This window comes from Pipistrellus hanaki (assembly GCF_964339955.1).
Source record: "Pipistrellus hanaki genome assembly, chromosome: X".
Classification (NCBI taxonomy): Eukaryota; Metazoa; Chordata; class Mammalia; order Chiroptera; family Vespertilionidae; genus Pipistrellus; species Pipistrellus hanaki.
In genome coordinates, this window is record NC_140524.1 from 10,371,940 (window position 1) to 10,399,854 (window position 27,915).

A 27,915-nucleotide genomic window follows, 5' to 3' on the forward strand; every position below is an offset into this window, starting at 1 on the left:
GAGGCATGGGCTCCGAGGGCTCTGGGCACCCTAGATGCCCCCAGACCCCTTGCCTCGCAGTGGGGCCTCTCACCTTGACCATCAATGCCAGGCCCGTAGCACTGGACACCGGAAGTGTCTACCGCAGGCTCCACCTGCAGCTTGCTGGGGAAGTTGGGCACAGGCTGGCCACCGTATTTGATGGTGACGGTGTAGGAGCCGGGGCAAAGGGGGATGTAGGTGATGGTGTGCGTGCCGTCACCGTGGTCCTGTATGTGCACCTCGGCGGGCAGCCCGGCCTCGGAGCGGATCTCGATGGTCAGCTCTGCGCTGCCTGCACTTGAGCAGTCCACATGGAACTGGCCCGCCTCCCCAGCCGTGGCGCGCTCCAGCCCAGGGCCGGAGCACTTGACCTTGGATGCGTCAAAACAGGGCACCACGTGGGCCTTGAATGGGGAGCCGGGGATGTGAGTGTCGGCGAAGAGGATGTTGATGTTGTAGTCTCCGGGCTCGGTGGGCACATAGGACACGGAGCATGTGCCATCCCCGTTGTCCAGGCACTCGAGCTGCGCCTCGCAGGGGCCCTCCACGGTCAGGCCCAAGCCGCCCGTGCCGGCACCCTTGGTGTCGATGGTGAAGCGGGCAGGAGAGCCGGCACTGCCGCCCTGCAGCCCTGGCCCAAACGCCTTCACCTGAGGAGAGACGGGCAGGTCAAGAGCTGAAACCACACCACCTCCCTGACCCTTGACCCCTGGCCCCCACTTCAATCTATCTCCCCTTTTTTAAATTTAATTTTTAAAATACATTTTATTGATTGTTTACAGAGAGTTAGAAACATCGATGAGAGAGAAACATAGATCAGCTGCCTCCTGCACACCCCCCCACTGGAGATGTGCCCGCAACCAAGGTCCATGCCCTTGACCGGAATCGAACCCGGGACCCTTCAGTCTGCAGGCCGACGCTCTATCCACTGAGCCAAACCGGTTTTGGCTAAATTTAATGTTTTTCAAAAATATATTTTTTATTTCAGAGAGGAAAAGAGAAACATCAATGATGAGAGAGTCTCATGGATTGGCTGCCTCCTGCACGCCCCACAATGGGGATCGAGCCCACAACCCAGGCCGGGAATCGAACCTGGGACCCTTTAGTCCACAGGCCAAAGCTCTAGCCACTGAGCCAAATCAGCGAGGACAATCTACCTCCTCTCGTTCTGGCTTCCCTCCCGCACGAGACGGGCATAAGCAGGCCTCGGCACCATAAAGGGGAAGAGCGTGTCTGGAAAGACAGGGCGGCCCCCATACCTCAGTTACCTTGCTAGGCTTTGTGGGAGGCACGGCTTCCAGAGGGAAGGGGCTGCCGGGCACAGGCACACCGTCGTAAGTCACCTCAACCTCGTAGGACCCCTCCTCTCGGGGCACGAAGCGTACGACACTGTTGTCAGCCCCCAGGCCGGGCTCCACCTTGCAGGGCACTGATGCGCCCGATGGGCCCACGATCTTGGATGCCACTTTGCCTTGGCCACCGGCTCCCTTTGACTTGACCGTGAACTCCTGGTCTTTGCCAACGTCCACCTCTATTGAGATGACAGAAGAAGGGGAAGAACGGTGACGCTGAGTCCGGGCAGCTCCTGGGCCCTCCCCGGTAACCACACGGGCCCCGACTACTTACTCTCTCCCAGGCCGGACACCTTGATCTTGCTGAGGTCCAGGCTTGGAGACACCCCCACGGAGAAGGGGCTCTTAGGAATAGGATCCCCTCCGTAGGTAACATTGACGCCCACTGGGCCCTGGGAGGGGAACAGAAGGGTAGTCATAGGTCATGACCCTGGTCTCCTGGCCTGCAGCTTCCCCAGTTAGGAATTGGGGACTGGTCAGAGAGACACTGGCTCTCCTTTTAAAAAAATGTCTACCGATTTCAGAGAGGGAGGGAGAGGGAGAGAGAGACAGAAACATCAATGATGAGAGGATCATTGATCGGCTGCCTCCTGTATACCCCCAACTGGGGATAGAGCCCACAACCCGGGCACGTGCCCTGACTTGGAATCAAACCATGACCTGTTGGCTCATAGGTTGATGCTCAACCACTGAGCCACACCGGCCAGACAACTGGCTCTCCTCTTCCGCCCCTGGCCTTCATGCCCACTTTCTCCCAGGTGGGAAATGGCAGTGAGCGGGAAGCCTCCTGGAGCAGCCCCGCCCAGCCCACCGCTCAAGGACCACGGGCGTGGTGGGTGCAGAAGGGGTGCAGCTGCAGAGGTTAAGGGCGTACCTGCTGTATAGGAGTGTACTTGACCGTGTAGGTATTATCGTGGTGGTCGATGATGTCCACATCACGAACTGCTTCTCCCTTGGCCGCTCCTGAGAACTGGACATCCAGTTTGCCCTTGCCAGCGGCTTTCGCATTGACCGTGAAGTGGGTGGGTTTGCCAAGCTCAACACCTAAGGAGACGCGGCAGCCATTAGGGGCACGTTGCCTCGATCCCCCTTGAGGTCCCCGACCTCTCCAGAGGGTGGTCATCCTCACCTGTGCGGCTGAGGCCAGGGCCCTCAGCCTTCACCTTGCTGGCATCATGGGAGGGTTCCACCTTGACCCGGATGGGGCTGGTAGGTGTAGCCTGCAATGGCGGGAGGAGGGGACTAAGAGAACAGCACCCAATGCCCAGCGGTGTTGGGAATGGGAAGCAGCGACACCCACCTGGTCAGCAAAGAGGACCATGATGGTGTAGCTGCCAGCCCCACGCGGTGTGTACTTGACCGTGAAGGTGTCGTTGTCATTGCGAATGATGTCAAAATCGATGTCGGCCTCAGCGGGGCCCACCACACCAGGGGCACACTTGATGCCAATGCTGACATCGCCTGCAGCAGGGGAGGGAGTAAGGGCTGGGACCTCATGTGGATGCCTCACCCACATGTCCACCCACCTGAGGCCGGCGCCTTACCTTGGCCCGCCTCCGTGCAGTCCACGGTGAAGTAGGTGGGCTCATGAGCCTTGAGCCCTGTCTTGGCCACTCCGGGGCCGTACACCTTGACCTTGTTTGGGTGGCTGCCGGCTCCCACGTTCACCTGCACAGGACAAGGAAAGGGCCAGGGCATTAGCAGCCTGGAGAGGCAGGGGACCCCCTCATCGACTGCTGGCTGTCACGCAAAATGGTGTAACCAACTTGGGAAGTGGCCTCAAATGATTAACCATAAAATGACCATATGTTGCTGTGATTCGGCTCTTATGCATCTGCCTACCCAGAGAGATGAGATCACTCGTCTGCATACTTGTACCCAAATGTGCCCAGTGGCACCACTCACAACAGCCAAAAGGGAAAAACATAACAAAGGCCCATCAACAAACAACTGGGTAAATACAATGCGGTCTAATCCATACAATGGACTATCATTCAGCCATGAAAAGGCAGGAAGTACCAATTCAGGCAGCCATGGAGAACCACAATGAAAACATTATGTTGAGTGAAAGCATTCAGACACAAAAGGCCAGACATTGCATGGCTCCATCACTAGCAAATGTCTAGAACAGGCAGAAAGCAGAATAGTGGTTGCTCAGGGTTGGGGGAGGGGAATTTTGGGGGGTAGAGGAGCTTTGGTTTGGGGATGATGAAAACTATCTAGTCTTGCCCGGTCAGTGTGGCTCAATCCCCAGTAGGGGGTGTACAGGAAGCAGGCGATTAATGATTCTGTCATCATTGATGTTTCAATCTCTCCCTCTCCCTTCCCTGAAATCAATTAAAAAAAACAAAACCCTACCTAGTCTTCAATTGTGTTATCTATCGCACAACTCTGAATGGATTCAAGACTACCAAGCTATATACTTGGAATGGGTGAGCTGTCTAGGATTTACGTTTTATTTTTATTTTATTTTAATATATTTTATTGATTTTTTACAGAGAGGAAGAGAGAGGGAGAGTTAGAAACATCGATGAGAGAGAACCATCGATCAGCTGCCTCCTGCACACCCCCTACTGGGGATGTGCCTGCAACCAAGGTACATGCCCTTGACCAGAATCGAACCTGGGACCCTTCAGTCCGCAGGCCAACACTCTATCCACTGAGCCAAACCGGGTAGGGCTGGGTTCACGTTTGATCTAAGAGAGCTATAGGTAAACCCGGGACAGGTGCCCCAGGAAGATGTGATGAAGGGCTGCCCAAGGCCCGTGGGAGGGCAGGCTCACCCGGAAGGGGCTGTTCGGGATGCTGACGCCGCCCCAAGACACCATGGCCGTGTGCTTCACGGGCTTCCTGGGCACGTAGGAGCAGCTGTAAGTGCCGTTGCCATTGTCCTTGACTGATGCCTCCACGGGGCAGCCCTCGTTGTCCTGGAAAGTAGGTAGCCAACCGGTCAGTACCCAGATCTGGGGGCCTGCCCACCCCCACCTCTGTGCCATGAGTGGGCACCCCACCTGCACTTGAACCCGGAGAGGGGCCTTCCCGCCGAGCTTGGCGTCCACCGTGAACTCCGCCGGCTTGTTGACGGCCACGCCTGTCTTCTCCAATCCAGGGCCACGTGCCTTCACCTGATGGAAGCCACCCAGATCTCAGGGGACCAAATGCAGGTCACCAAGGAAACGAGGTGGCAGGGAAACACCCCTGGGGATAGCAGCCCAGGGCCCGGCCCGCAAGGGGAGGCATCAGGGGGCCAAGACCCGGGCCAGGGGCACGTGGGCGTTACCCTGTCCGGGTGGAAGTCCTGCGGCGCCTCCCGGATGTCAGCCATGAAGGGGCTGAGGCGGATGTCCTCACTGTTGCACAGCACGTGCACGGCATACTCGCCGGCCTCCTGGGGCCAGTAGCGCACGTCACAGGAGCCATCACCCTTGTCATCGCATTCGATCTTGGCCTGCGATGGGCCCTCCACGGAGAAGCCTGTCGACAGCCACCAACTCTATCAGCGCCCTGGAGCCTGGCAGGGGGCCCCCGGGTGCCCACGCTGTAGCCCCCAACTCACCCAGGGTGCCTACGTCGTCCCCGATGGCCTCCACCACGAAGTCCGCTGACTTGCCGACGACACCGCCCTCCAGGCCAGGCCCCCAAGCCCGAACCTTCTGATTGCCACACTCTGTGCCCACCTTCACCTCGAAGGGGCTGTGGAGAGAAAGCCACACGGGGGTGTGTGCTGAGGGGCACGGCCCTGGAGGGACACGGCCCTGAGCAGGGTCTGGGGGTCACACTGCATTGGTTCTGAGCACTGGGTTGGGGCCTCACCTGCGCCCGATGTTCTGGCCCCCCCACGTGATGGTGACGGTGTACGTGCCAGGCACCGTGGGGTAATACTCGAAGCCGTAAATACCATCCCCCAGGTCCTTCTGTTTCACGCGCTCCTCGCCCTCTGCCAGAGACAAAGGAGGGCCTCAGGCCTGCCCAGCAGCACCCTGGGGTGCCCACTGCCCACCTCGGCTGCGGGTTGACTTACTTGGACCCTTCACAATGACCTTGAGCTCCCCACTGCCCGCGCCCTTGGTGTACACCTTGAAGTCAGCGGTCTCCTTCACCCGCACGCCTTTGGGCTGGAGGCCCCGGCCCACGGCGCGGCAGGCGCTCGGGTTACAAGCTGTGGGCAGAGGGCTCATGAAGCCACCGGGGCTGGCACCGGCGACCCCTCCCTTGCTGCTCCCCGCAGGGCTGGGCCATCAGGAGGAGGGTGGGGACCCTCAGAATCGGCCCCAGGAGATAGGGAGGGACATGCCAGAAAGAAATAAAAGGGACCCTGACCCCAGGACAGACCTGTGGCCCAGCCCAGGATGTGACAGCCTCCCCACGCCTGCTCCACCCCAGCTCCCCGGCCCCACCCAGCCCGCCCCTCCCAAAGGAAGACAGATCCAAGTACCGTTGACCCTGTGGGCAGAGCAGAGAGCAGCAGGATTCTAGACAGCTCGAGCAAGTTCTTCCGAAGGTGAAAGCGTGAAGAGAAAGAGAGATGGAGAGGGCGAGAGGAGCAGGAAGAGGGGCCCCAGCGGGGGAGGAAAGAGAGCTCACCCCGACAGTGGAAGCAGAGACCCCAGGTGCCAGGGTGGGGAGGGCTGGAGTGGGACCCTCCAACCGACCGTCCCGTGGGAGGCCCCAGCCATGGGGGACAGAGGTGGCCGGGCCCAGCCTACCTTGGCCAATAGTAACCGTGTAGGGGCTGCGAGGGATAGGCATGCCGGCGAAGGTGACGTGCACGGTGTGGGTGCCCTCCATGGTGGGCTGGTAGCTGCAGCGATAGGTGCTGTCACCCCTGGCCTCCAGCTGAGTCTCCACAGTGCCCTTCTGGCCGGTAGGGTCCTGGATCGTGACCTCTACGTCACCCGAGCCAGCTCCTGCCACAAAGTACCAGCTTAGCTGCCGGAGCCTCCAGGCTGGCTGCGCCCGGACCCCGGCAACAGTCTGCCACCCCAGTACCGCCTGCCCAGCCGCCTGCCCTCACCTGCGGTGAAGATCTCGAAGTAGGTGGTCTTGTTGGCGATGTTGCCGCTGGGCTCCAGGCCGGGGCCCTGGGCAGTCACTTTGCTGGCGTCGCCCTGGGACTTGTCCACGTACACCTCAAAGGGGCTCTTGGCGATATGCTGGCCAGCGAAGAGCACGGTGACCTGTGTCCGGGAGGGGAAGGCTGTGAGAGGGTCGGGGCCCCACAGCCACTGTCCCTGCCGCCAGCCTCCCGCCCGGGCTGAGGGCTCACCTTGTGAGTCCCCGTCACCTCGGGGACATACCAGACAGAGAAGGTACGGTTCTTGTCGTTATTGGCAGTCACTTTGGCCTGTGGTAACAAGGAGCCCGTGAGCCTTTGCTAAGACCAGAATCTTTATTTTTTAATATATTTTATTGATTTTTTTACAGGGAGGAAGGGAGAGAGATAGATAGCCAGAAGTGTCGATGAGAGAGAAACATCGATCAGCTGCCTCTTGCACACCCCCTACCGGGGATGTGCCCGCAACCATGGTACATGCCCCTGACCGGAATCGAACCCAGGACCTTTCAGTCCGCAGACCGATGCTCTACCACTGAGCCAAACTGGTTTTGGCCCTTTATTTTTTTTTTTTTTAAATATACTTTTATTGATTCCAGAGAGAGGAAGGGAGAGGGAGAGAAAAATAGAAACATCAGTGATGAGAGAGAATCACTGATCGGCTGCCTCCTGCACACCCCACACTGGGGACCAAGCCCGCAACTCAGGCAAGTGCCCTGACCAGGAATCGAACCATGACCTCCTGGTTCATAGGTCGATGCTCAACCATTGAGTGACACTGGCCGGCCAGGCAAGAGCAGCCCCTTTAAATGGAGGCACTGCAGTGCCCCGCCCCACCTGAAGGTGGCCCTACCTCCTCCTGGTGTCCAGCTGGGTCCTCCACATACACCAGCACCTCTCCCTGGCCGGCGCTTCTGGTCTCCACCGTGAACTCTGCCCGCTTCTTCACCATATTGCCTGTGGGCTCGATGCCTGCCAAGGGAGGAGGAGAAAGGCATGGCTGGCTGTTAGGGCCATGGCCTTCCCCCTCCCCCATCACCCTTCAGCAGCATCTCCTCCCGCAGCTCAGCCCCCTCCCCGCCATCCCCGTGGATCACTCAGAACTGGCTGAGTCAGTTCAGCGTGAACACGGGTGCGCGGAGCTTGGCCTTGGGCCCCAGCTATTTCCTTCGCTGGGAGACAGGCCTGGGCCTGTTTTCTAGAACTCTCACTTGGGTTTGCCTGGGCCCTTGCTCCTGCGTGAGACCCTGGCGGGGTTTGGTCTCCACTTACAGTAAAGTGGTTCGCTGCTCCCTCCTTGAACTGGTCCCACCTTGGGTTGGTGGCTAGTCGCAAGTGGCCAGTTTGGACCAGCTCGGACCCATTCCCGTCTGCCTCTCAGGGGGGCATTTGAGAACCTGGCTGCCGTGCCCCTGAAGACCCCCGGGGACCTCCAAATTCCGAAAGGACGCTCTAGGCCCCGTCTCGCTCACCTGGCCCGTAGGCTCGGGCTTTCTTCGGGTTCAGTTTGGGTCTCAGGGGAGCCCCCGGCTTCAGCTTGGCCTTGGGGAACTGGGACAGGTAGGTCATGACGGAGTGTTCGTCCACGTTGGGGTCCACAATCTCCTCGGGGGTGATCACCTGTCACAGTCAAAAGACAAGAGCCATTTGGCCTCCGGGCCTCGGATTCCCAGGATAGGACCCCGCCCCCCCTGGGACTAGGCCCCTGGACAGCCCTGGCCGTCCAGGCGGAGCTGTACCTGAGGGATGCCCAGCCAGTCATCAGCCTGTTGCATGGCTTCCCGCGCATTGTTCACAGGCTTGCTGGCGTCCCAGGAATCCCAGTCAGGACACAGGCCTGCGGAACAAGAACCACTAAGTCTGGGGTCCTCCAGACTCCCCTGCAGGCCGTATCCACTATCTTTTTATTTTATTTCTTATACAGTGGTGCCTCGCATAACGAACGCCTCGCACAGCGAACTTTGGACAGGTTTTTCATGAAACCATCGGCCAAAAAGCAGAAAATGGAAGAAGATGTGCAAGATTCGGTAGACTCTACTTAGTCTGTCTTAAAATTTAAAAAATGTGTGTTTTTTTTTTAAAAAAAAAAATTATGTTTTTAGATGTATCTAAATAAAAATATGTCATCTTAGCATATTTTTTTTATGTCATCTTAGCATATTTTATGCTACAGAACGAATTATTTTTTTAAACATGTATTGTTATGGGAAAACGCGTTTCACATAACAAACTTTTCGCATAACAAGCTTGCTCCTGGAACGAATTAAGTTCGTTGTGTGAGGCACCACTGTATTTCTTTATTGATTTCAGAGAGGGAGAAAGAGAGATAGAAATATCAATGATGGGAGCGAATCATTGATCCACTGGGGATCGAGCCCACAACCCGGACATGTGCCTTTGGCCGGAATCGAACCTGGGACCCTTCAGTCCGCAGGCTGACACTCTATCCACTGAGCTAAGCCAACGAGGGCCGGATCCCCTATCTTACGGCACAGCCCCAGCTCCAGCCCCGCGCCTCCTACTCCCAACGCTCCTTACCGGGGGCGCAGCTGTCAACAAGGGCACCCAGGGCTCTGCCACTCTGCCAGTCCCGGCTGAAGTTGGTGATGGGCAGCTGCGGCAGCTTGTTCTGGATCCAGCCCAGGAGCCTCTGCTTGGGCGTTTGCTTCTTGGCTTCTTCATCCTCCTCCTCATCCCACATGGGCATGGAGATGGAGTAGTGCAGGATGAGGGTCCAGATGAGGCCCAAGATCAGCTTCAGGTTCCCATCCACGATGGCCTTGCTGTCTGTGGGGGAAAGGGTGGCGGTGTTGGGGAGCAGGGGGCCCACCCATGTGTCCCTGTGCACATGTGCACACATGTACTTGCATGTGGGGAGGGGGCACACACAGGGTGCCAGGTGGCTCCCAGGCGGGGTGGGGAGCATGGCAGCACAGGGCACCCCATGGAGAGAGAGGCCCCCGGAAGGGATGTAGGTGGTTTCAGAGGGAAGGAGACTTTTGGGGGCAGATGACCCCCCATATAGTAGTTAGGGGTGTTGCTGGAAGCCCTGGGGGACAAGAGGAAGGACTGATGACAGCTGCAGGCTGCAGGCAGGGCCAGGGGAAGGCCCTGGAGTGAGCAGGATGAGTGCATTGCAGCAACACAAGCAGGGGCCCGTCACTCATCACCACGGGTTTCCAGGCAACAAGCGGTAGGAGCGGATCGGCGCAGCCCTAGTGGGCCAGGATGCCAGGGCCCCTGACCGGGGCTGAGGAAGGGGAAGAGGAAGGCTGGTGGGTGGGGCAGTTGGGAAATACAACTACTGCCCCAGGGGGGGTGCAATGAGGCAAGGGAAGTGGAGGTGTTAGGCAAGACCCTTTGGGTGGAGGGTGCAAGCCCCACCCCGCACTTCCTTAGTGTCCCCCAACCCCCGCAGGACTAAGCTGGGAGTCAGGCATGGTCCCGGCACAGGGGAGGGGCCGGAAGCCCAATGGAACCACCAGTTGGGCCAATGGGCCGTGGCTCACTGGGGCCCAGCAGGAAGATGAGGACACATTCTGGGGGCCCCCTCGCCCAGCCTGAGGAGGAAGGCAGAGCCACTGAGGCTGGGTTGGACGCCGCCCAGGGCCCAGCTTGAGAACTGGGGTAGCGGAGGCCATGGGTGGGGTCCTTGGTCCCGCTGCCTCAGCAGAGCCCAACCGGCTGCTGCCTGCCCTCCTTGCCACCTAACGGGCTGCCGGGCTGTGGGGCTGTGGGCGGGCAGCCACCAAGCTAACCACAGGGGAAGTGGTTAGGGCGGGCACCCTGCACCCTGTCACCATGGGAACCCCTCTGAGCTGTGGGACCCACCCAAGGCCCTTGTGGGTCTTGGCTTCAAGGGGTGAGGGGCTGGGAGTGGGGCTCAGAGCAAGGCCAAGCTTTCTAAGAGCTCATCTTTGAAACCCCTGCTGCCTCCAACCTACCCCAGCCCCCAATCAAAATACTTGTCTAGTGAGTCAACTTGGGGGTGGGGAGAAGGGGATGGACGCCATCAAAGGGTGATCAATGGCGGGCGGCCTCTGAGTCCAGTAGGCAGCACCCTGAGGAGCTGCTGAGCCACTCAGAGCGGAGTGGCCTCTGCCCCCAGACTGAGATGGGTCAGGGTCCCGCACCCTGGCTTGCACTGTCCCCAAATGGTGGGAGAGTGGAGAGGGGGCTTCAGGCTAGTGGTGACTGGAAGACTCAGAGAAGACCAAATACACAGGACCAGCCAGAGCTTCCCAGGAGGCCCCCATCCCCAGAGTCCTGGGTCCAGCAGAAGAGCCCTAACGAGGCCTGCGGCCCACTGTGACCCGGGAGGGGCCAAGCTCACCAGCCCCGGTGGGGCAGGCTGGGCCCACCCCCTGGTCCACAGGAGGCAGGCCTAGGCCCTCCCCATGCCCCTCAGAAAAGAGAGAGGGAAGGGCCAGGCTTCGTAGGGAGAGTGCCTGGTTGGATGGCCCCGCCCCCTCCCACCCCCTTTCCCCAGCCCCTGGGCCAGCCTGCCCCCTCCCTCCCCTAATCACTGCTGCTTTCCAACATTTTTTTGCCTTATATGGCAAAGCTCTGGGAACTAGGCCTGCTCCAGCCAGCTCAAAAGAGAAGGGAGGAGGAGACCCCCCCTCAGACAACTGGGGTGTGGCCCGCCTCCCCACATCCGGTTGCCCCCCCACCCAAGGCTCAGAGATGACTCAGCTTGGCTAGACACACACTGGGACTGGGGGGTGGGCCTGAGCCTCCACAGGCATTCCAAAGAAAGAGGTGAGGCCCTAGAGGCCGGCCCTCGGAGTGGTTGGAGGCACCTGAAACTTGGTCTTTCTCTCACTTTCTCAGGCTCAGCGTGGCCCGCATCGGGGCAAGGGGCCAACTTCAAGGTCCCTTTCAATTCTGAAAAAAAAAAGTGCCCGTCCCTTCTCTCCCTGTTGTACAATGCCGCCCGAGCTCCCCGTTCTGGTGCCTGTCCCGGAGTGGGTGCCACTTTAAGAGCCAGGGATGCTACAGCAGGCCCGGTCAATGCCAGCATCACCAGTCCAGTGACACGGACACTGGGCTGGCAGGGAGCCCAGCGCACGCTGGAGTACCTCTCAACCCACTCCTGCATTCAAGAGGCAGAAAAGCCAAGTCCTACACGGAAACAAGAGTTTGGCCCAAGTTCAAGAGTAATTCAGTGTCCCAGCAGACGACAAACCAGCTCCCTTCACTGGCTGACACCCAGAACTCATTTCAGGTACTGCTTTGCTAGCCATGCCCTCCTCTGGCCTCCTAAGTTCCCTGGGGGAGATCTCAACTGGGGGTGAGAGCCATCTCTGAGGAGGGGGGGGGGGCATCTTCCAAGACCAGAAACAGCTGAGCGCCTTAAACAATGGAACCCACAAACTCTCACTCCCTTGTTCAGGAACCACGGGGAAACCTGAAAAGTCAGAAAGCCCTCTCCCAACTGCGGTGGGAGGTAGAGAAACCGGGCCTCCCGCTGCACAGGGATGGGACGCTGGGCGCCGGGCAAGAGCCTGGCCAGTGCCCACCCTCCAGCCCTCTCCCACAGCAGGCGAAGGGGCGGGGGCACGGCCTGCGGAGGATGTGAGCTCAGCCTGGGCGCGGGCCAGCCGGGGCGCGGCGGGCGGGGGCGCGTAGCGGTCCGCACAGCGGCGGGGCCAGCCTGCCAGCGCGCCTTTGTTCTCGAGGCCCGGCCCCGCGCGGAGCCCCTCGGCCGAGGTGGGGCGGGGGGAGAGGGCCGGGAAAGCACCACGACTCGGGGAGGGTGGCCAGGAGGGGTCGACCCGGGGGAGATGAAAGGACATGCGGAGCCCCCCCCCCCCGCCCTCGCCCTCGCCCTCCCGGCGCCACGGGGCGGCACGCGCCCTCACCGATGGACACGAGCTTGATGTTCTCGCGGTCCAGGAACTCGAGCGCCACCGACACGTTCTCCAGCTGCATCTGGCGGAAGGTGGGCCTCTGGTTGTGCTTGCGGTGCATCTTTTTCTGGCTCAGCACCTCGAGCAGCGCGATAAGCCGAAGCCCATCACTCAGGTCCGTCTGCAGGTTGGCGATGCGCTTGCTCACGCATTTGAGGTGCTCGTTGCACCAGCGCGTGAAGGTGTTCTGCTGGATTTTCTTCCACGGCGCGTCCTCCGCCAGGTCCTTCTCGGTGGCCGGCATCTCGGCGTCTCGCGTGTCGTTACCGCCAACCGGAGCCGCGCCCGCCGCGCTCTGGCCCGCTCGGGAGTGGGAGCTACTCATTTTGAGGCGCGAGGAGCCGATGGGCGGTGCTGCAGCCTAGGCGAGGGGACGGCCCTTTAATTAAAGTCGCAGGCACTCCGGCGTGCAAGGGGCGATGCAGACAGCGGAGGTTGCGCTGTGGAGAGAGCGAGCCCTTTAAATGCGGGCCGGGGGCGGGGTCACGATGGGGCGTGGTCATGGGGTGGGGCTTTGGGGGGGGCGGCCCGCCCCACCTCGCCCTTTGGAATGCCCCCCAAGGCTCCCCTCCATTCCTACCCCCCTAGACCCCTGTACTCCGAGGAAGTTTTGTTGGACTCCAAATGGGACAGGACGGCCTCACGCCAGTGCTGCAGAAAACCCTGTAGCCAGGAAAGGCTGAGCAGCTTCTGGCCCTGGACCACGGGGTCTCGGTCTCCAGCGAACAAGCCATACAAGGGACTTTCCTTCCCCTTGGCCCCTAGGGCCGTAGCGATGGCTTGCCCTCTGTGAGTCACATGGGCTCCGCCCCCTCGCAGCAGCACAACCCTGACCCCACCCCCTGGGGCTCCAGCTTGGGGGTTCCCCAGCCACACCCTGTCCGGTGCCCCAGCAGCAGCCGGGAAGGGGCCGCTCCTAAGATTAAGCCCGTGGAGAGCGCGGTCAGGGCCAGGCACTGCTGCGAGCACGTGCCCCATACCTGGGAAGTGGCTGCTGGCAGAGCCTGGACCCTACCCTGCCTCCCAGGCTGCTCCCTAGACCCTCGCTCCTGGCCAGGCGTTGCGCCCTTCACATCTCTGGTCTGTGCACCTGAGCCTGCAGGTCCTTACCGCTTCCCTCTCTCCCTGCTCCACTCCGGAGGAAATGGGGCACTGGGCCAGCAGGCTGCCAGCACTCCAGGAGCAAGCAGCCTTGGAAGGGGCCCGGTGTGCCAATGGGCATTGGCAGAGGGCACCGCGTGCATGTGATGTGAGCACAGACAGCGAGTATCTGCCTGGGGTTGCTGTCCACCTGGAGCACTGGGGTTTCCTCTCTTGTCTAACTGGTCCCAGAGCCCCGTTGTGGCCAGGCAGGGGGCCAAGGGCTCTCCATTGGCTCATGGCTTCCAATAAGGCTTGGCAGGCTCTGAGCACCTGGGTCTGGGTGGGCTTCAGTGCCGTGGCCATGCAGAGGGGGTCCTTCTGAGAACAGGATGGGAGCAGGGGACTGAGAGGGACAAACCAGAGAAGACTGCTAGGCCTGGACTGTGTTGCCAGGGCAATGGGGAACTATTCACTCAAAATTAAATTTCTAGTAGCTAGCCAAAACCGGTCTGGCTCAGTGGTAGAGCGTCGGTCTGTGGATTGAAAGGTCCCGGGTTCGATTCCGGGTATGGACCTTGGTTGTGGGCACATCCCCGGTAGGGGGTGTGCAAGAGGCAGCTGGTCGATGTTTCTCTCTCATCGACGTTTCTAGCTCTCTAGCTCTCTCCCTTCCTCTCTATAAAAATTCAATAAAATATATTTAAAAAATTTTCTAGTAGATAACTCTGGCGACAGTGAGGAGGCTGATGTGGGGACATGGACACCAGCAAGCCTGTTGGAGACACTCACTGCCATCCTCTTCAATCAAGAGAAGCCTTCAGCCCCAGAGTGGGCTTATTCCTCCCAGTCCCATGTGCCTCCCTTCTCCAGTATGTTCCCTTCTTTAGTCTCCGTCCCTCCTACTGGATTCTTAGATTGAGCTGACGACTAGCCATAATTAAGTTATCTGCTAAAGACCAGTGGGAGCAAGCCCTGGTTCAGCCAGCATGTCATGTCCAAATATGGTTGACTCTTGCATGACTAAGTGCCTGCGTTACCCACGGCGGGGCTATGGTCCCAGCGGGCATCTTTCCTACCCGCCAGCGTGCTCCTGTAGGGGCTACTGTCACACGGCTGGTTTCCCCACCAATGGTGGTGGCAGAGACTCCAAATGCCATTACCCACTCTGAGGCCCGCCTCCTGCGCCCTCTCCCCTCTCCAGAGCACTTTCCGCCACACCTGCACAAACCCCCACACCAGTGTCTTGTGAACTGGAGTGAAGGTGGGAGGGAGAGCTGTGAAGGGGGAACCCGGATGGACCCCTTCCTGCCAGACTCCGCTCAAGACACGCTAAGTTATCCTCCCGCTCCCCCTGGCCCCACTGGAAAGCCCGAGGACAGCATTACATCAAGAATTGATTTTCTTTTCACTAAATGCCGTGCAACTGGATCGTCTGTGTTCATTCCTTAATCTTCAGAGAGCATAGAAACTGAGGCAGAGTAACTGGCCAGCAATCAACGCTAACAGAAAGGTGGGCAGAAGCTAGGTGTCCTGGCTTCCAGCCCTCGGTTTTCCCTATTTGGGGGAGACGGGGCTGGGGGTGTAGAAGGTTCTTGTCCCTAGGGGACATCTTATCACCACCAGATGGCGCCCCACCACAGAGCCCCCAGATCAGGCAGTCTTTGGAAGCCTAAATCCAGCTCTTTCATATTTTCCCTTATTTGGAGTAGATTCTTGGATGTTAGACACACCCCGCCCCCCACCCCGCCCCCGGCCCTGAGACCCCAGGCCCGGCCCTCCCACAGGGGCGCCTCAGCTAGCCAGGAAAGCCTGAGAATGGCGCAGTGAGAAGAGACCTGGGTTGCCCAGGTGCCGCAGGTGAGGGCACTCATTCCCGGAGCTCCCGCCTTGGCCATGCAGCGTGGAGCACGTGCAGGCGGGCCTGCCAACGGCCTTCACCTACTTTTCCTGCACCTGGGAATCTGGGTTTATTGCCGCTCACATCCTGGCTGGCAGTGAAACATCCACCTCGGAGCCAACCTGGGACAGAGCCCAGCCCAGGAACCTGGTCTGTCTGAAGCGATCCTGCTTTCTGTACCTGGCTGAAGCCCTGCCCTGGCCCCCATGGAGCGCACCAGCCCCGGGCCAGCTCCGCTGTGCCCAAGCCAGCTGGTGCCCTGAGGACTGGTGACAGCGAAGAGCCCGCTGTTGCCTTCCCAGGTGGCACACTGCCTGCCAAGCGTCCTTCCAGTCGATCAATCACCTTCGACCCACACTATTGCCTGCTCTTGGGGCAGCTCACGGGCACCCACACAGTGATGCCGTGGCCAGCGCGTGGGCACCCACACGAGCCCATATCCTTCCAGGCGCTCAGACACGCTCCTTCTCGGGGACCCCCATGGCCTTGGGCTCCCACAGCTTTGCGAGGACGCTAGGGAAGACAGCCTCTGGGGAGCGCGCTCCCGGGAGCAGGGGGCGTCTCCGCCAGCGTTCGCGCTCCTGCACCTCCGCTGCACTTGGCTGGGTCTTGGGTGCACGCCGGCGCCCGCGTTCCCGGGCTTCCCCGCGCGCCTTCGCCACCCCCGCCCCGAGTCCGTGAACGGCGTGGGGACCATCCCGCGCGGGGGCCTCACCTGCGGTCCCTGCGGGCGGCCCTCAGCCGCAGGGTGGCGCCCGGCTTGCCTGCGCGCCCCGCAGCCGGCGCCTCGGGATTCCGCTGGCGTCCGCCGCGCGCCCGGAGCCTCTACGCGAATGGGCCGCCGCCGCCGCTCGCCTTCTTGTTGGCCGCACCCCCGCCCCGCGCCCGCCCTGCACCCGGCCCGGCCCGGCCCGGCGAAAAAGCCTTAATTGGTAAAATCGCCCAGGAGCGGGGGAGGGGGGCTGGGGGGCGGGGGCGCGCCGTGAGCTCAAGCACCCAGGCTGCCTGGCGACGTGCCCCCCCTCGATGAGCTCACCGCCCTTCGAGGACCGCTGGGGTGATGGGGGGGGGGGGTAGGTTCTTCTAAAGAGCCCGTGGGGTCTGCAGGGCCCACGTCTCCACACAGCCAGAAAGGCCACCTCCTCCAGGGAGCCACCCAGGCATGGTCCCTACCTTTGTCCCAAGCCTGGACTGGCCAGTAAGTGGGATTCCGTCCTCTGGGGTGGAGTGGAACCACAGGCCTTTGCAGGTATCCACTGAATGCTTACCAGCCACAGGGCCCCAGCGGGGCTGGGAAGCCTGGTGATAAGCAAGCAGCCCAGCTGCCACCAATTGGGCCCCTCTGAAGGGCACTCTGAATTGTTAGGAGCGCGATCAGGTGCAGCCTCGAAGCCTGGGAGTGCCCGGTGAGGAGCAGCCGAAAAGAGCCCAGTGTTTGTGAGCTGGGTGGGCACAGCCACGCCCTGGCTCTGCCAGGCTCCCTCTTCCTCTTCTATATGCCCATTTCCTGGTATCTTCAGTTTCAGCCTGTGTCACTTCCGAGGAAGGCCACATAGAGCCGTGTCGTTTTCACATGTTGCCCACAATAACAATGACTTTTTTCTATCCTGAGTCAGGAGGTGTGCGCGTGCAGACTGACACCAAAAATTGAAACAAACATTTCACGAAAATCCCCTCCCTTCGTACCTGTAAAGCACCTGGGTATTTTCTGTTCTGTTCTCAGTCATTAAAACAGAGGAAGGGGCCCAGCTGACGGGGCTCAGTGATTGAGCGACGACCTAGGAACCAGGAGGTCATGGTTCGATTCCCAATCAGGGCACATGCCTGGGATGCGGGCTCGATCCCCAGTAGGGGGCGTGCAAGAGGCAGCCGATCCATGACTCTCATCATTGACATTTCTATCTCTCCCTCTTCATTCCTCTCTGAATAAAAGTATATTTTCAAAAGAGAATAAAGGAGAGGAAGGGATAAAGGAAGGCAGAGGAAGGAAAAGCTTGGTCACACCTGCTAAATGAATGTGGCGATCTACAGCCTAACGCCAATGGGAAGGTGTTGCTCACTCTCCAAGCCTCCCTTTGACCTTGACCTTTGACCTTTCTACCTAGACCCATGGTGGGGTCTCCCAGCAGCGCCAGGGGTTTCATCTCTCACTGTTCACTCTGGCGGGACCCCCACCCCTACCACTGGGGAGGGAGGTGGATGATGATCACTTGATCGATCAGTGGCCTGACCTCAGCTCCATTGGTGGCTGAAATGGTGCTCATGGCCACGGCTGTCTTTCAAGGAGGGAAACTTACCTCCCACAGGCATTGTCAGGGTTACAGTAGGTGAGGGGGCAGAAAGGGGGCAGTGGCCAAGTGGCTGGATCCCCGAACCCTCACTCCATTTGAATCCTCTCTCTACACTTCTGCCTCCCTCCCCCTCCACACATCCCCCCTCCCACACACGCAGTTCTCCATACCTGCTGCTTCCAGGTCTCGCGGGAATGAAGGTTTGTCCAGCACCAGCTAGCTGTTCCCTGGCGTTAAAAAAATGTCATCTCCTTGTGTTGAAGGTTTTGGAAAACCATTAGAATCGGCTCCATTCCTGCTGCCAAGGCAGGCTGGCTCTCCAACTGGCCATGCCAATGGTTCCAGGGTTGGAGCACAAGGCACTCTTTGAGAGAGACGCTTTTGGTTCGCTAAACACTCATTGTTTTATGCGGTTTGTTACAATCTCCCTTCCACACACACATTTTCACAGTGATCACCATCTTGAGACTTTTGTTACTATCGGAGCTGTTGCAAAGAATTCAAACACTGGGGAAAAGCCAAAGGCTCCCGAACGTCCTTGAAAAGTTCAGTTTGGTCCAGTGCTCAAGTCTGAAGAGGATTCTGATCTTACAGAAAACACGAATAGCTCAAAACATGTATGTCCTTGGACATGGGTGCTGAGAAATGTATTCGTGTTATTATTTTTTCTTACAACTTCCAATCTGGCTGGAATTGCATGTTGTACGATATACTGCTTAGAAGCCATTCCCCATCCTTAAAGGAGAAACTGTCTTCTTTTTTTGTTTGTTAATCCTCACCTGAGGATAGCCTTCCATTGATTTTTAGAGAGAGTGGAAGGGAGGGGGAAAGAGAGAGAGAAACATCGATGTGAGAGAGACACATCAATTGGTTACCTCCCGCACGGGCCCTGACCAGGACCAGGGATTGAGCCTGCAACCGAGGTACTTGCCCTTGACTGGAATCGAACCTGAGACCCTTCAGTCCTCAGGCCGGCGCTCTATCCACTGAGCCAACCCCGCTAGGGCGAAACTGCCTTCTTACTCTGGACTTGGACTCGGTGGCTTCCTAGCCTTTTCATCCTGGCTGTAGTTCCTTGGAGGCCCTAGATTGCCTCCAACAGGAGTCCTCTGAGGACTCAGAACCCCTGCTAGGCCCCAAATGTCCAGGTCATTGCCATGAGGACTAGGAACTGCTGGGGGAACAGTCCATTGAATGCATCGCTGCACTTGAGGCCCTTGGGCAAGTCTCTTCCCTCTCTGGTCTCCAGATTTCTGCCCTATGTGATGGGGGTGATGCAGGGGGCCTCTCAGCTCTGATGGTCAAGGGCTCCCCTGGTTTCTGGTGGTCTGGGATGGGTCTGCCCTGCGGTGGGGCTGTCCTCGGGCTCCAGGAGGCCACAGGGTGGGCGCAGGGGACCATCACAGCTCAGACTCCTGGTGCCATCTATGGTGGGACCTCACAGTGGGACACCAGTGGGGGACATAAAAGGCCGAGTGCCGAGGCAGGTGCCGGGGGAGGGGTGTTCCTTGGGGAGCCGGCAGACCTAGAATTCCTTGACCTCATAAGGAAACAGCTTGGATGCATACAGGGAGGGGTGGCATGGGGGAGGACTGGGCCTCCGGGACCAGGGCCAACATTGCAGAAGAAGGCTTGGAGAGGTGCTGGGGAATCTGATCTTGCCAAAACTCTAAATTCCACGAGGCAGCCTCTGAGCGGCCCAGAGCCCAAACGCCATCTCTCTCCCTGCTCGGAGGCCATGCACGTGTCTGGGGAGCCACACGTCTCCTCTGCGTCTTTCAGGAGACAGAGCAGGCCCCACCTCTACTTGAAAGCCAAGTCAACAGCGACTCTTCTTCTTCTTTTTTTTTTTTTTTAATATATTTTATTTATTTTTCTTACAGAGAGGAAGAGAGATGAGCTAGAAACGTCGAAGAGAGAGAAACATCGACTAGCTGCCTCTTGCACACCCCCTACCGGGGATGTGCCCGCAACCAAAATACATGCCCTTGACCGGAATCGAACCTGGGACCCCTCAGTCCGCAGACCGACGCTCTACCACTGAGCCAAACAGGTTTTGGCAACAGCGACTCTTCTGAGAGTCTTTGTCCAGGGGCCCGTGTGTTTACCACTCTTTCTGGGAACCTTCTCCCCTCCATGGAGAACTGATCTGTGACCTTGCACCAGCCAGGCCAGCCAGCCTGTCTGACCCAGAGCCCACCTCTCCAGCTGTCATCTATGAGACCAGGGACAGTTCCTCATTGTCCCATGTTCCCAGTTCTAGGCCTGCCCAGGGAGAGGCACCTCAGTTGGCCGCACACTCCACTGGCTGTCTTTGATTAGAATCTCCATGGGACCACTTTCCAATCTCCATGGGACAGCTCTTGACTGACAAAGGCCCTTACCAACTCCTAGTGACAGTCCAGGCTTCTCAGTGGGCCTTGGTGCTTTCTGTGGTTTGCCTCCCTCAGTCCCTGGGCCCCCTGTCCTGGCGTGGGGGTGGGGGCTAACCCTGAGGGTGGCAAACTACAGCTTGCAAGCCAAATGCGGCTCTTTGGCCCCTTGAGTGTGGCTCTTCCACAAAATGCCACGGCCTGGGTGAGTCTATGTTGAAGAAGTGGCGTTAGAAGAAGTTAAAGTTTAAACAATGTGGCTCTCAAAAGAAATTTCAATCGTACTGTCGATGTTTGGCTCTGTTGACGAATGAGTTTGCCGACCACTGGGCTAAACTTTCATGGCACTGAAACTCACGCACACCCAGGTGCTCAGAGCCTGCCAAGCCTATTGGAAGCCCTGAGCAGGCCACTCTGGGTCTGGAACGGCCCCATTGGCTTCTTGTCTGGCCATCTCCTGGGTCACACTGGGCACAGGGTCCATTCACACAGGAGGGAAACCCCTAGTGCCCCAGGTGGATGGCAACCCCAGGCGGACACACATCACATGGTGTCCTATGCCAGTGCCCATTATTGGCACGTCCGGCCACTTCCAAGGCTGCTTGCTCCTGGAGTGCTGGCAGCCTCCTGGCCCAGTGCCCCATTTCCTCCCGGGTGGAGCAGGGAGGGAGGGAAGCGGTGGGGACCGCAGGGTGCAGGTGCACAGGCCAGAGCTATGCAGACAGGAAAGCTGGAAGGGAACTGGGGGGAGGTGGTTGGGGGGAGGCCTGGGAGCAACCTAGGGCCTGGGCTCTGCCTGGGGTCGCTTCCGGGGTGTGGCACTAGCACGCAAAGCGATTGCAACAGCCCTAGGTCCGGGACCTGCGCTTTCCAAGGGCTCACCCTTAGAATGGGCCCATTCCCGGTACTGCCCGGGCAGCCTGCCAGGGGCGGCCCAGAAAACCCCCGATTCTGGGTAGCAGGGGCTGCGGGGAAGGGGCGAGCCCACGTGACTCAGAGAAGGCAAGCCACGCCATGCGCTACCGGCCCCGCCCCACTTTCAGGCTCTAGCCGGTTTCTGCCGGTTCCACTCGCAGAGGCCCCACTCCTCACTTCTCGCCCGAACACACCAGTGGGTGACGTCTGCGCTCGCCGGCCCCGCCCCGCCCCCTGTACAGGCGGGTCTACTCGCCTTTTCTTCGCGCGCAGACCCCGCCCCTCCCTCACGTCCAGCCCGAACTCCACTGCGCGTGACGCCGGCTCGCCGACCCCGCCCCTTTCCCTGAGCGCGCAGCCCCGCCAGCTCCCACGGTCCAACAGGTCTGAGCTGCTTCGGCTCCGCGCGGGGCCGCGCAGGCCCCGCCCCTCCTTCGCCTCTAGCCAATCGCGCTCGTTTGTGAGGTCTGGGCTCACCAGCCCCGCCCCGCCTCCTCCCAAGACCAGACCGGTTTGCGCTGGCTGCTTCCCAGCGGACTGGCTCCGCCCTGCGCGGCGCGCGCGCACCCCGCGACTGTGACGCGAGCGTGACGCGCGTGCTGCCGCTCCCGAGGCACTCCGCCGCCGCCGCCGAGCTCCGAGGCAACCGTAGCTAGGCCCGTGTCGCCCGGTCCGGGCAGCCGCTAGGCCTCCGCCTCCCGCCATGGACGACTACGCGGTCCTCTCGGACGCTGAGCTGGCCGCTGTGCTGCGGCAGTACAACATCCCGCACGGGCCTGTCGTGGGTATGCGGCGGCGGGCGGCCCCCTCCCCTTCCTGTGCCCCCCCTCCCGGGCACCAGCCCGCACTGCGCGCCCCCTCCTGGGACTCCCTCCCCAGCTTCTGGGCCCCCGTCCCTTAACCCCCCCTCCCCTGCGCTCCATGTCTGGCCAGGCTCCACTCGCAAGCTCTACGAAAAGAAAATCTTCGAGTACGAGACTCAGAGGCGAAGGCTCTCGCCCCACAACTCGTCCACATCCTCGTTCTCCTATCGGCTCACCGGTGAGGTCCCCCCCCCCCCAGGCCCCCCCCCCCCGACCACCTGTGGGGACGTATTTTGCGCCATCGGGAGGATTGGGTAGCGCGGGTGTGGCCGGGACTCTGGCGGGGAGGGGCGTGAGGAAAAGAACGTGGGGGCAAATGGTCCTGCTCCCCCCTCCCCCCCATTCAGACTCAGATTCGGCTTCGGCGGACTCGGATATGTACGATCTGCCCAAGAAAGAGGATGCCTTACTTTATCAGAGCAAGGGTAAGACAGCGGTGGGATGGGCCCTGTCTTCAATTCCACTCCCTCAGGGGGCCCCAGTGGCAGGAAGAACCTGAGACCTCAATCCCCACTGTCCCTCACCAGCCATGGGGGGGGGGGGGCAGCTGTGTCACAGGCCCCAGATAGGATTCAAATTAGGACCATGGGGCCAGGTGGGGGACACCACTGCCCCCTCTACTACCGCCACCTCCCCCCTTTCCCAAGGCTATAATGATGACTACTATGAGGAGAGCTACATGAGCACCAGAACTTACGGCGAACCTGATTTTGCGGGCACATCCAAGGGCTTCCGCCAGTCCGCAGATGCTGACACCTTTCACCAGCAGGTGAGCTAGCTGCTGGGCACCCTGTACTTCCGGTACAACCTCCGGGGGTCAGAGCTGGGTTTGGGTAAATCGCTGGGGCCCCTGGGTGCAAATGGTAGCTCTCAAGCCTCCAGGAAGATATGGGATCCGCAGACACCTACGTGGTCAGGGGCTTCCTTTGGGGGTGTCGTCAGAACTGTTGGACTAGAGCCCATGGGACATTGCTTTGCACCCCGGGCTGGGATCTGGGTTTGAGCTCTTTCTGAGAATCCTGGGGCAGAAGGTACGGTGCACGCAGTCAGGACAATTACTGAGCAAGTGGCAAAGCCCCGTGGACATAAGGCCAGGGATTCAGAAGGGTTCTGGAGCGGGGACAGGCCAGCCAGGGGAGTTTGGACTGAGATAGGAAAGGACCACGCTGACCCCGACAGTGTCTCTTCACCTTGACTCTCTTCTTCAGGTGCGTGAGGACAGTTTCTACTCTTCAGAAGAGGATGGCAAGAATAGGTGAGTAGTGGGGAAGGCCAGGGGCCAGGACTGAGGCTGGGCCCAGACCCTCCTGGCCCATCTGCTCCCCTCTCTGCCTCAGGGAACGCCCCGTGTATGGCCGGGACAGTGCCTACCACAGCATCGCGCACTACCGCCCAGTTTCCAACATCACCAGAAGCTCCCTGGGCATGTCCTATTACCCCACCAGCTCCTCCTCCTCTTCCATGTCCTCATCTTCATCTTCCACCCCCTCGTGGCTCGCCCGCCGAGCCATCCGGCCAGAAAAGCAGGCCCCTGGGGCTGGGCTGGGCCAGGACCGCCAGGTCCCACTCTGGGGCCAGCTGCTCCTTTTTGTGGTGTTTGCTGCCTTCCTGCTCTTGGTTTACTACTCCATGCAGGCCGAGGACCGCAACCCCTTCTAAGGGAACACCTGAGGGTCCGGCTGGCTCCGTGGCCAGCTGCTCACGGAAGTGCTGGCCAACTGCCTTAGCAGTATTTGTTGGGGGGCGGGGGGCGGGGGACTTTTCGTGTGTGTTCTAGCTTGTGGGTGCCTTGTCCTACCTTGTCCTGCCTGGGAGGCGGCAGACTTGGGCTCTCTGCAGCATGGCGGGCCCGGGCTGACCTTCCTCCCGACCCTGCTTGCCTCTGACCCTTAGGGCCCAGGAGGGCAAGCGCCTTCTCCTGGAGAGGAGAACCTAGTTGTTGTCATTGCATGCCTCCTGTTGTTGTCACCTTGTTGGGGGATTAACCAAAGGCCACCCTGACTTCTGTTTTCGTGGACACACAATAAAAAAGTTTATTTTTAACGTGTGGGCTCTTCTTGCTGGGGAAGGGGTCGGGCCCCTCTGCCTGGGGCCTCCGCCCTAGGTCTCAGACATCCCCACCTGGCCTTGTTGGCTCTCCTTCTTTGCTTTGGGCACAATCCACCCACAGACACATTTGTGCTTTGCCCGTGGGGTCTACTGCCAGACCTTTTGTAACTACTCTTCAAAATAACTGCGGCGCCATAGGTTATGGAAACCCAGCTGGAAATGCAGGAGAGGCTGCGCGCACAATGCTGGCTGCAGGTGCTTTAAGCAGGAAGAGCTGACGCTGACCTTGGCATCTAAGGGGCAGCATGTGTTAATGGGCCTTTTCTTCCAGAAAGCGGCTCGTTTAGTGACACGGGGCAGTCAGCATCATCTGAGATGCCCCGCCATCTCTGGGTAATCCGATTCTTCAGCTGACTGTTCTTATTTATCTCCAGGTTTTGTGCTATGGGTATTTAATCTTCAATATGTACACGTACTTATAGTGGGGACTGAGGGAACCCAGGGTAGAATGCCATGAGGCTGTGCATCCTGTTGGTGCGCTGCCAGCACAAGTTGGGAAAGCACATAGGCGTGTGCTCCATGCAGGCAGGTGGAAGCAGAGGTGAGGCCAGGCTGCCAGGACAGGCGGGGCCCTGGCATCACTCCTCTGACCAGCTCCTGGCCACAGGTGGTAGGACTCAGCAGGTGTCAGCCTCTTGACACAGCGCCCATAAAGTACCCATGGGCTCCTGAGCCTTCGGGGCCCTTGGCTGGCTATGGCCTCACAGACAGCTTAGGTCAGGGCTGGGACTGGGACCCACCTACCCCAACTCCTGGCCATTTCTCTGCTGTATCCTAGTCCCTCCCCACATTTTTAAAGAATATACTTTTAGCCGAAACCAGTTTGGCTCAGTGGTAGAGCGTCGGTCTGTGGACTGAAAGGTCCCAGGTTCGATTCCAGTCAAGGGCATGTACATTGGTTTCGGGCACATCCCCGGTAGGGGGTGTGCAAGAGGCAGCTGATCGATTACTCTTCATCGATGTTTCTAACTATCTCTCTCCCTCTCTGTACAAAATCAATAAAATATATTAAAAAAAAAGATATTCAAAAGAATGAAAGAAATGAATTGCTTCTATTTTTCTCACCACTCCCACAGCTGCAGAGCCTTCCTTGTTTGCTGCAAGCCACTCCCACCCGGCTCCTCCCCAAGTGCACAGACACCTGTGGCACAGACGCCCCAGACTTCCAGCCACTGCCCCTCGCCATCCCAGTGCAAGGCTAAACCCGGATGCTCTATGGGGGGAGTGGCAGTGACAGGGCAGGGAATGCTGCCTCATCACTGACAATAAAACCTGATGGTCAGATCAACGAGCCTGTAAGAGGCGGAGGGGCAGAACAAGGACCCCAGAGGGGCACAGTGACACATCTTGTTTCAGCAACTGATCCCAAGTTCAAGTATGTCAGGAGGGAACCCCCACAAACACTGCCCGGGGCTGCTGTTGCACGCGAAAAGCATGTGGAGTCTAGCGAAGGGCAAGGTTGACTGTGGTGGAGGAAAGGGACAGCTTGAAGGGGAGCTGGGCCAGGGGCATCCCAAGGAAGGGGAGAGGGATGGCATGGCTTCTGGGTAGAATGGCTCCAAGTCTCTGGTCCTCCATCTGAGGGGTAGGCTAGGTAGGTGTGCTTGGCAACCACTGTGGTGTCTGGGATGAGAAAAGAGGCAAAACCCACGTGACACACTCTCCCCCTTCTCATTCATTTCCTCCCCATGGGCAACCATAGTCATTCATCCCCAGGTGCCACATGGAGGATTGCTGAGGGCTCCCAGCCTCCTTCCCTGGGGTTCTGAGGACACTCCCATCCCAAGTTCTGATACCTCCTAAGGAGGTTGGATCCCCATCCCAGGACCCGCCTTGGGCGTGGCTCACTCCCCAGGGCATCGTGGGATCCCGAGTGCTCTTATACCCCTCTGGTGGTCCCAAGGGCTCTCCACACCCAACCCCTAGAACTCTGGAGACCCAAAAGGAACCGGAGTGCTCCCTAGTACTCTGGGTACCTCAACCCAAAGGCTTTTGAGTGCTCCCTGGGCCCCCAAGGGAACCCCAGGCTTGAAGGTCTCCACCTAGTATTTTCCAGGGCTGGGACTACTTCCCTTCCCTGCGAACTCACCTCCCCACAGCCCCCGAGGGCTCTGGGGTCCTCCCTGTATAGCAACTGGGGGCTCCAGTATTCACTGGATGACTAAGGCCCCTGATCCACTCCACTCTTCCCGCCCAGAGCTGGGGACACGGCAGGGAGCAGCAGTTGCCTACAGTCCAGCAGACCATGTCTCTGCTTCCTTTGGGGGTACCACCTGAGCTGAGTCCTGTTGGGGCCTTGGACAGAACAGCATGGGCGGTACATGTGGCTGTGGGAGGAGCTGAGATGCACCCTGAGGGCGGGAGGTTGAGAGAGGAGTGCCCTGCTGGTGGGGCAAAGGGTGGAGCCCAGAAGCACCACTCCTGATCTCAACCATGACCTTGGCCTCTCTCAGACGGTCCAGGGGGAGTGGCAGAAAGCACTGGACAGGCACAGAGGTGCCCTTGCCTTGACCCCCATGCTACACAATAGCCAGTTGTTAAGCTGGAGAATGTGCCTACTGAGGCATGTGGGTTCCAGCACCAAGCAGGCAGACTATAAGACAACGCAATGGATGCACATCCTACAGCTCCACAAGGATGGACCTGCAGGGGCTCTGAGGTTCTTAAAGGACTGAAAAATGGCTCTGGACCCTCGCTGTTACTGCCCTGGGGCGGGACTGCTGTCTGGGCTTGGGTGGCCAGTCCCCACACTAAACTCTGCCCCAGGGGACGCTGGACACGCCTGAGTGAAGGAGGCCCCACCCCTGGTCCACACTTCCCCTCCTGCTGTCCTCAGAGGCAGGTGTATCTGGGGGTGCTGGAAGCCACCCAGCTGGAGGGGGAGCAGGAGGAGGCAGAGCCCGGCCCACACATCTGCAGCACCAGCAGGCGAACAGGCGGCCCTTCTCCCCTCGGCCCAGGGGACCCCAGGACTCTGCACACACACAGCACACACCCCCTTCCCTGACACACCACAGCCTCCTGCCTCCTCCCAGGCTCTAAGAGGAGGCAGTTCTGCCCCCCAGCCTCTCCCTAATGCCTGCCTCCTGGGCCCCCCACGGAGACGGCTCCCAGCCTCCAGGGGCCTGTCCCCGCCCCAGAGGCCTTGTCACACCCAGGCAGCTGTGGCACCTGGGGCAGCAAGGACGGAAATGCCCACCTGGGGGAACAGGCCCCGGGACCACCCTGGGCCGCGTCTGCAGGACACACCAGGCCTGAGCCTGAGCCCTGCCGGGCACGGGCAGGAGGAGCCCAGGGGAGGGCCCGCCACTGGCACCAGGAACCAGAGCGCCACCAGGACCTCACGCTGCTGGGGCAAAAGGCCCGGGACCTGGCCGAGCCACTGAGAGAACCCAGGCGCCCTCCTGGCTGCTGGGAGGACACAGGGAGGGAAGGCCAGGCCAGGAGCCGGGTCACACACTGTGAGAGCCACAGGGCGGCCCCCAGCCTCACACGGAGCTGCTCACCGGGAGGGGCGGAGCAGAGGGAGGACCGGCCACAGGCCCTCCCAGGCTCCCCACCTCACCTACCGAATGGGCAGGAGACGGCTGGGCACCCCATTGGGGCCCCGGGCCCCGCCCCGCAGGTCCTGTCTGCCCTGAGTCCAGGCGGGGCAGGGCAGGGGAGGGCTGAGCTGACCCCCACCCCACAGTCAGCTCCACCCCTGCCCCCGCCACACCCCACACCTGCCCTCCCTGCTGCCCTCCCCGCAGGGGCTGGGGGCCCAGGAGGGAAAGGGGAGCACTGGGTCCTCAGGGCAGGGCTGCCACCCCCCCACAGTGAGGGGGTCCGGCGTGTGAACCGGGGAACATTGGTCTGGGGGCCCTTGGGGTTCCCGCTGGGCCCTCCAGCTGGGCAGCCTCACCCCATCCAGGGCCTGGGGCCCCGGTGCTCAGGGCCGCCCCCGGGAACCTGGAGGGAGCAGGGGCCGAGGGGGGCGGACACCAAGTCAGGGCGGCGGGCATGCGCGGTGCTGGTGTGACCTGGGCCCTCGGTGCACTCGGTGCC

General features: G+C 59.9%; 2 protein-coding genes across 6 annotated transcripts in view; one reads left to right on the forward strand and one right to left on the reverse strand.

Moving 5' to 3' along the window:
* The window catches only part of FLNA (filamin A), a 30,541-nt gene extending 14,372 nt beyond the window's left edge, over nucleotides 1-16,169 (reverse strand). For 4 of the 5 annotated variants that reach the window (XM_084870981.1, XM_084870979.1, XM_084870980.1 and 1 more), the window contains exons 1-22: nucleotides 16,034-16,168; nucleotides 12,291-12,778; nucleotides 8,965-9,213; nucleotides 8,166-8,263; nucleotides 7,899-8,046; nucleotides 7,280-7,398; nucleotides 6,640-6,717; nucleotides 6,388-6,550; nucleotides 6,080-6,280; nucleotides 5,395-5,532; nucleotides 5,187-5,310; nucleotides 4,930-5,066; nucleotides 4,654-4,847; nucleotides 4,385-4,498; nucleotides 4,157-4,300; nucleotides 2,918-3,041; nucleotides 2,674-2,834; nucleotides 2,503-2,593; nucleotides 2,248-2,417; nucleotides 1,648-1,765; nucleotides 1,290-1,552; nucleotides 74-671 (exon numbers count right to left, since the gene is read on the reverse strand). In XM_084870981.1, coding sequence (XP_084727107.1) covers nucleotides 74-671; nucleotides 1,290-1,552; nucleotides 1,648-1,765; nucleotides 2,248-2,417; nucleotides 2,503-2,593; nucleotides 2,674-2,834; nucleotides 2,918-3,041; nucleotides 4,157-4,300; nucleotides 4,385-4,498; nucleotides 4,654-4,847; nucleotides 4,930-5,066; nucleotides 5,187-5,310; nucleotides 5,395-5,532; nucleotides 6,080-6,280; nucleotides 6,388-6,550; nucleotides 6,640-6,717; nucleotides 7,280-7,398; nucleotides 7,899-8,046; nucleotides 8,166-8,263; nucleotides 8,965-9,213; nucleotides 12,291-12,663 — 3,805 coding nt within the window. In that variant the 5' untranslated portion in view covers nucleotides 12,664-12,778; nucleotides 16,034-16,168. Of the gene's footprint in view, nucleotides 1-73; nucleotides 672-1,289; nucleotides 1,553-1,647; nucleotides 1,766-2,247; nucleotides 2,418-2,502; nucleotides 2,594-2,673; nucleotides 2,835-2,917; nucleotides 3,042-4,156; nucleotides 4,301-4,384; nucleotides 4,499-4,653; nucleotides 4,848-4,929; nucleotides 5,067-5,186; nucleotides 5,311-5,394; nucleotides 5,533-6,079; nucleotides 6,281-6,387; nucleotides 6,551-6,639; nucleotides 6,718-7,279; nucleotides 7,399-7,898; nucleotides 8,047-8,165; nucleotides 8,264-8,964; nucleotides 9,214-12,290; nucleotides 12,779-16,033 lie in introns of all 5 variants that reach the window. The other variant, XM_084870978.1, reaches the window with a different exon arrangement.
* A 5,284-nt stretch (nucleotides 16,170-21,453) lies between these two features.
* Nucleotides 21,454-23,802, forward strand: EMD (emerin). The gene is made up of 6 exons (XM_084870425.1): nucleotides 21,454-21,681; nucleotides 21,830-21,937; nucleotides 22,107-22,184; nucleotides 22,407-22,528; nucleotides 22,968-23,014; nucleotides 23,097-23,802. The coding sequence occupies exons 1-6, from the start codon at nucleotides 21,600-21,602 to the stop codon at nucleotides 23,416-23,418; spliced, it is 759 nt and encodes a 252-aa protein (XP_084726551.1). The 5' UTR covers nucleotides 21,454-21,599; the 3' UTR covers nucleotides 23,419-23,802.
* Nucleotides 23,803-27,915: the final 4,113 nt, after the last annotated feature.

What these genes read in the sequence shown, in the direction of transcription:
- EMD (XM_084870425.1), top strand. Translation starts at nt 21,600, where the DNA reads ATGGACGACTACGCGGTCCTCTCGGACGCTGAGCTGGCCGCTGTGCTG. An exon ending in CTTACTTTATCAGAGCAAGG is followed by an intron (nt 22,185 to 22,406) that starts GTAAGACAGCGG and finishes CCCTTTCCCAAG; the next exon opens with GCTATAATGATGACTACTAT. An exon ending in GAAGAGGATGGCAAGAATAG is followed by an intron (nt 23,015 to 23,096) that starts GTGAGTAGTGGG and finishes TCTCTGCCTCAG; the next exon opens with GGAACGCCCCGTGTATGGCC.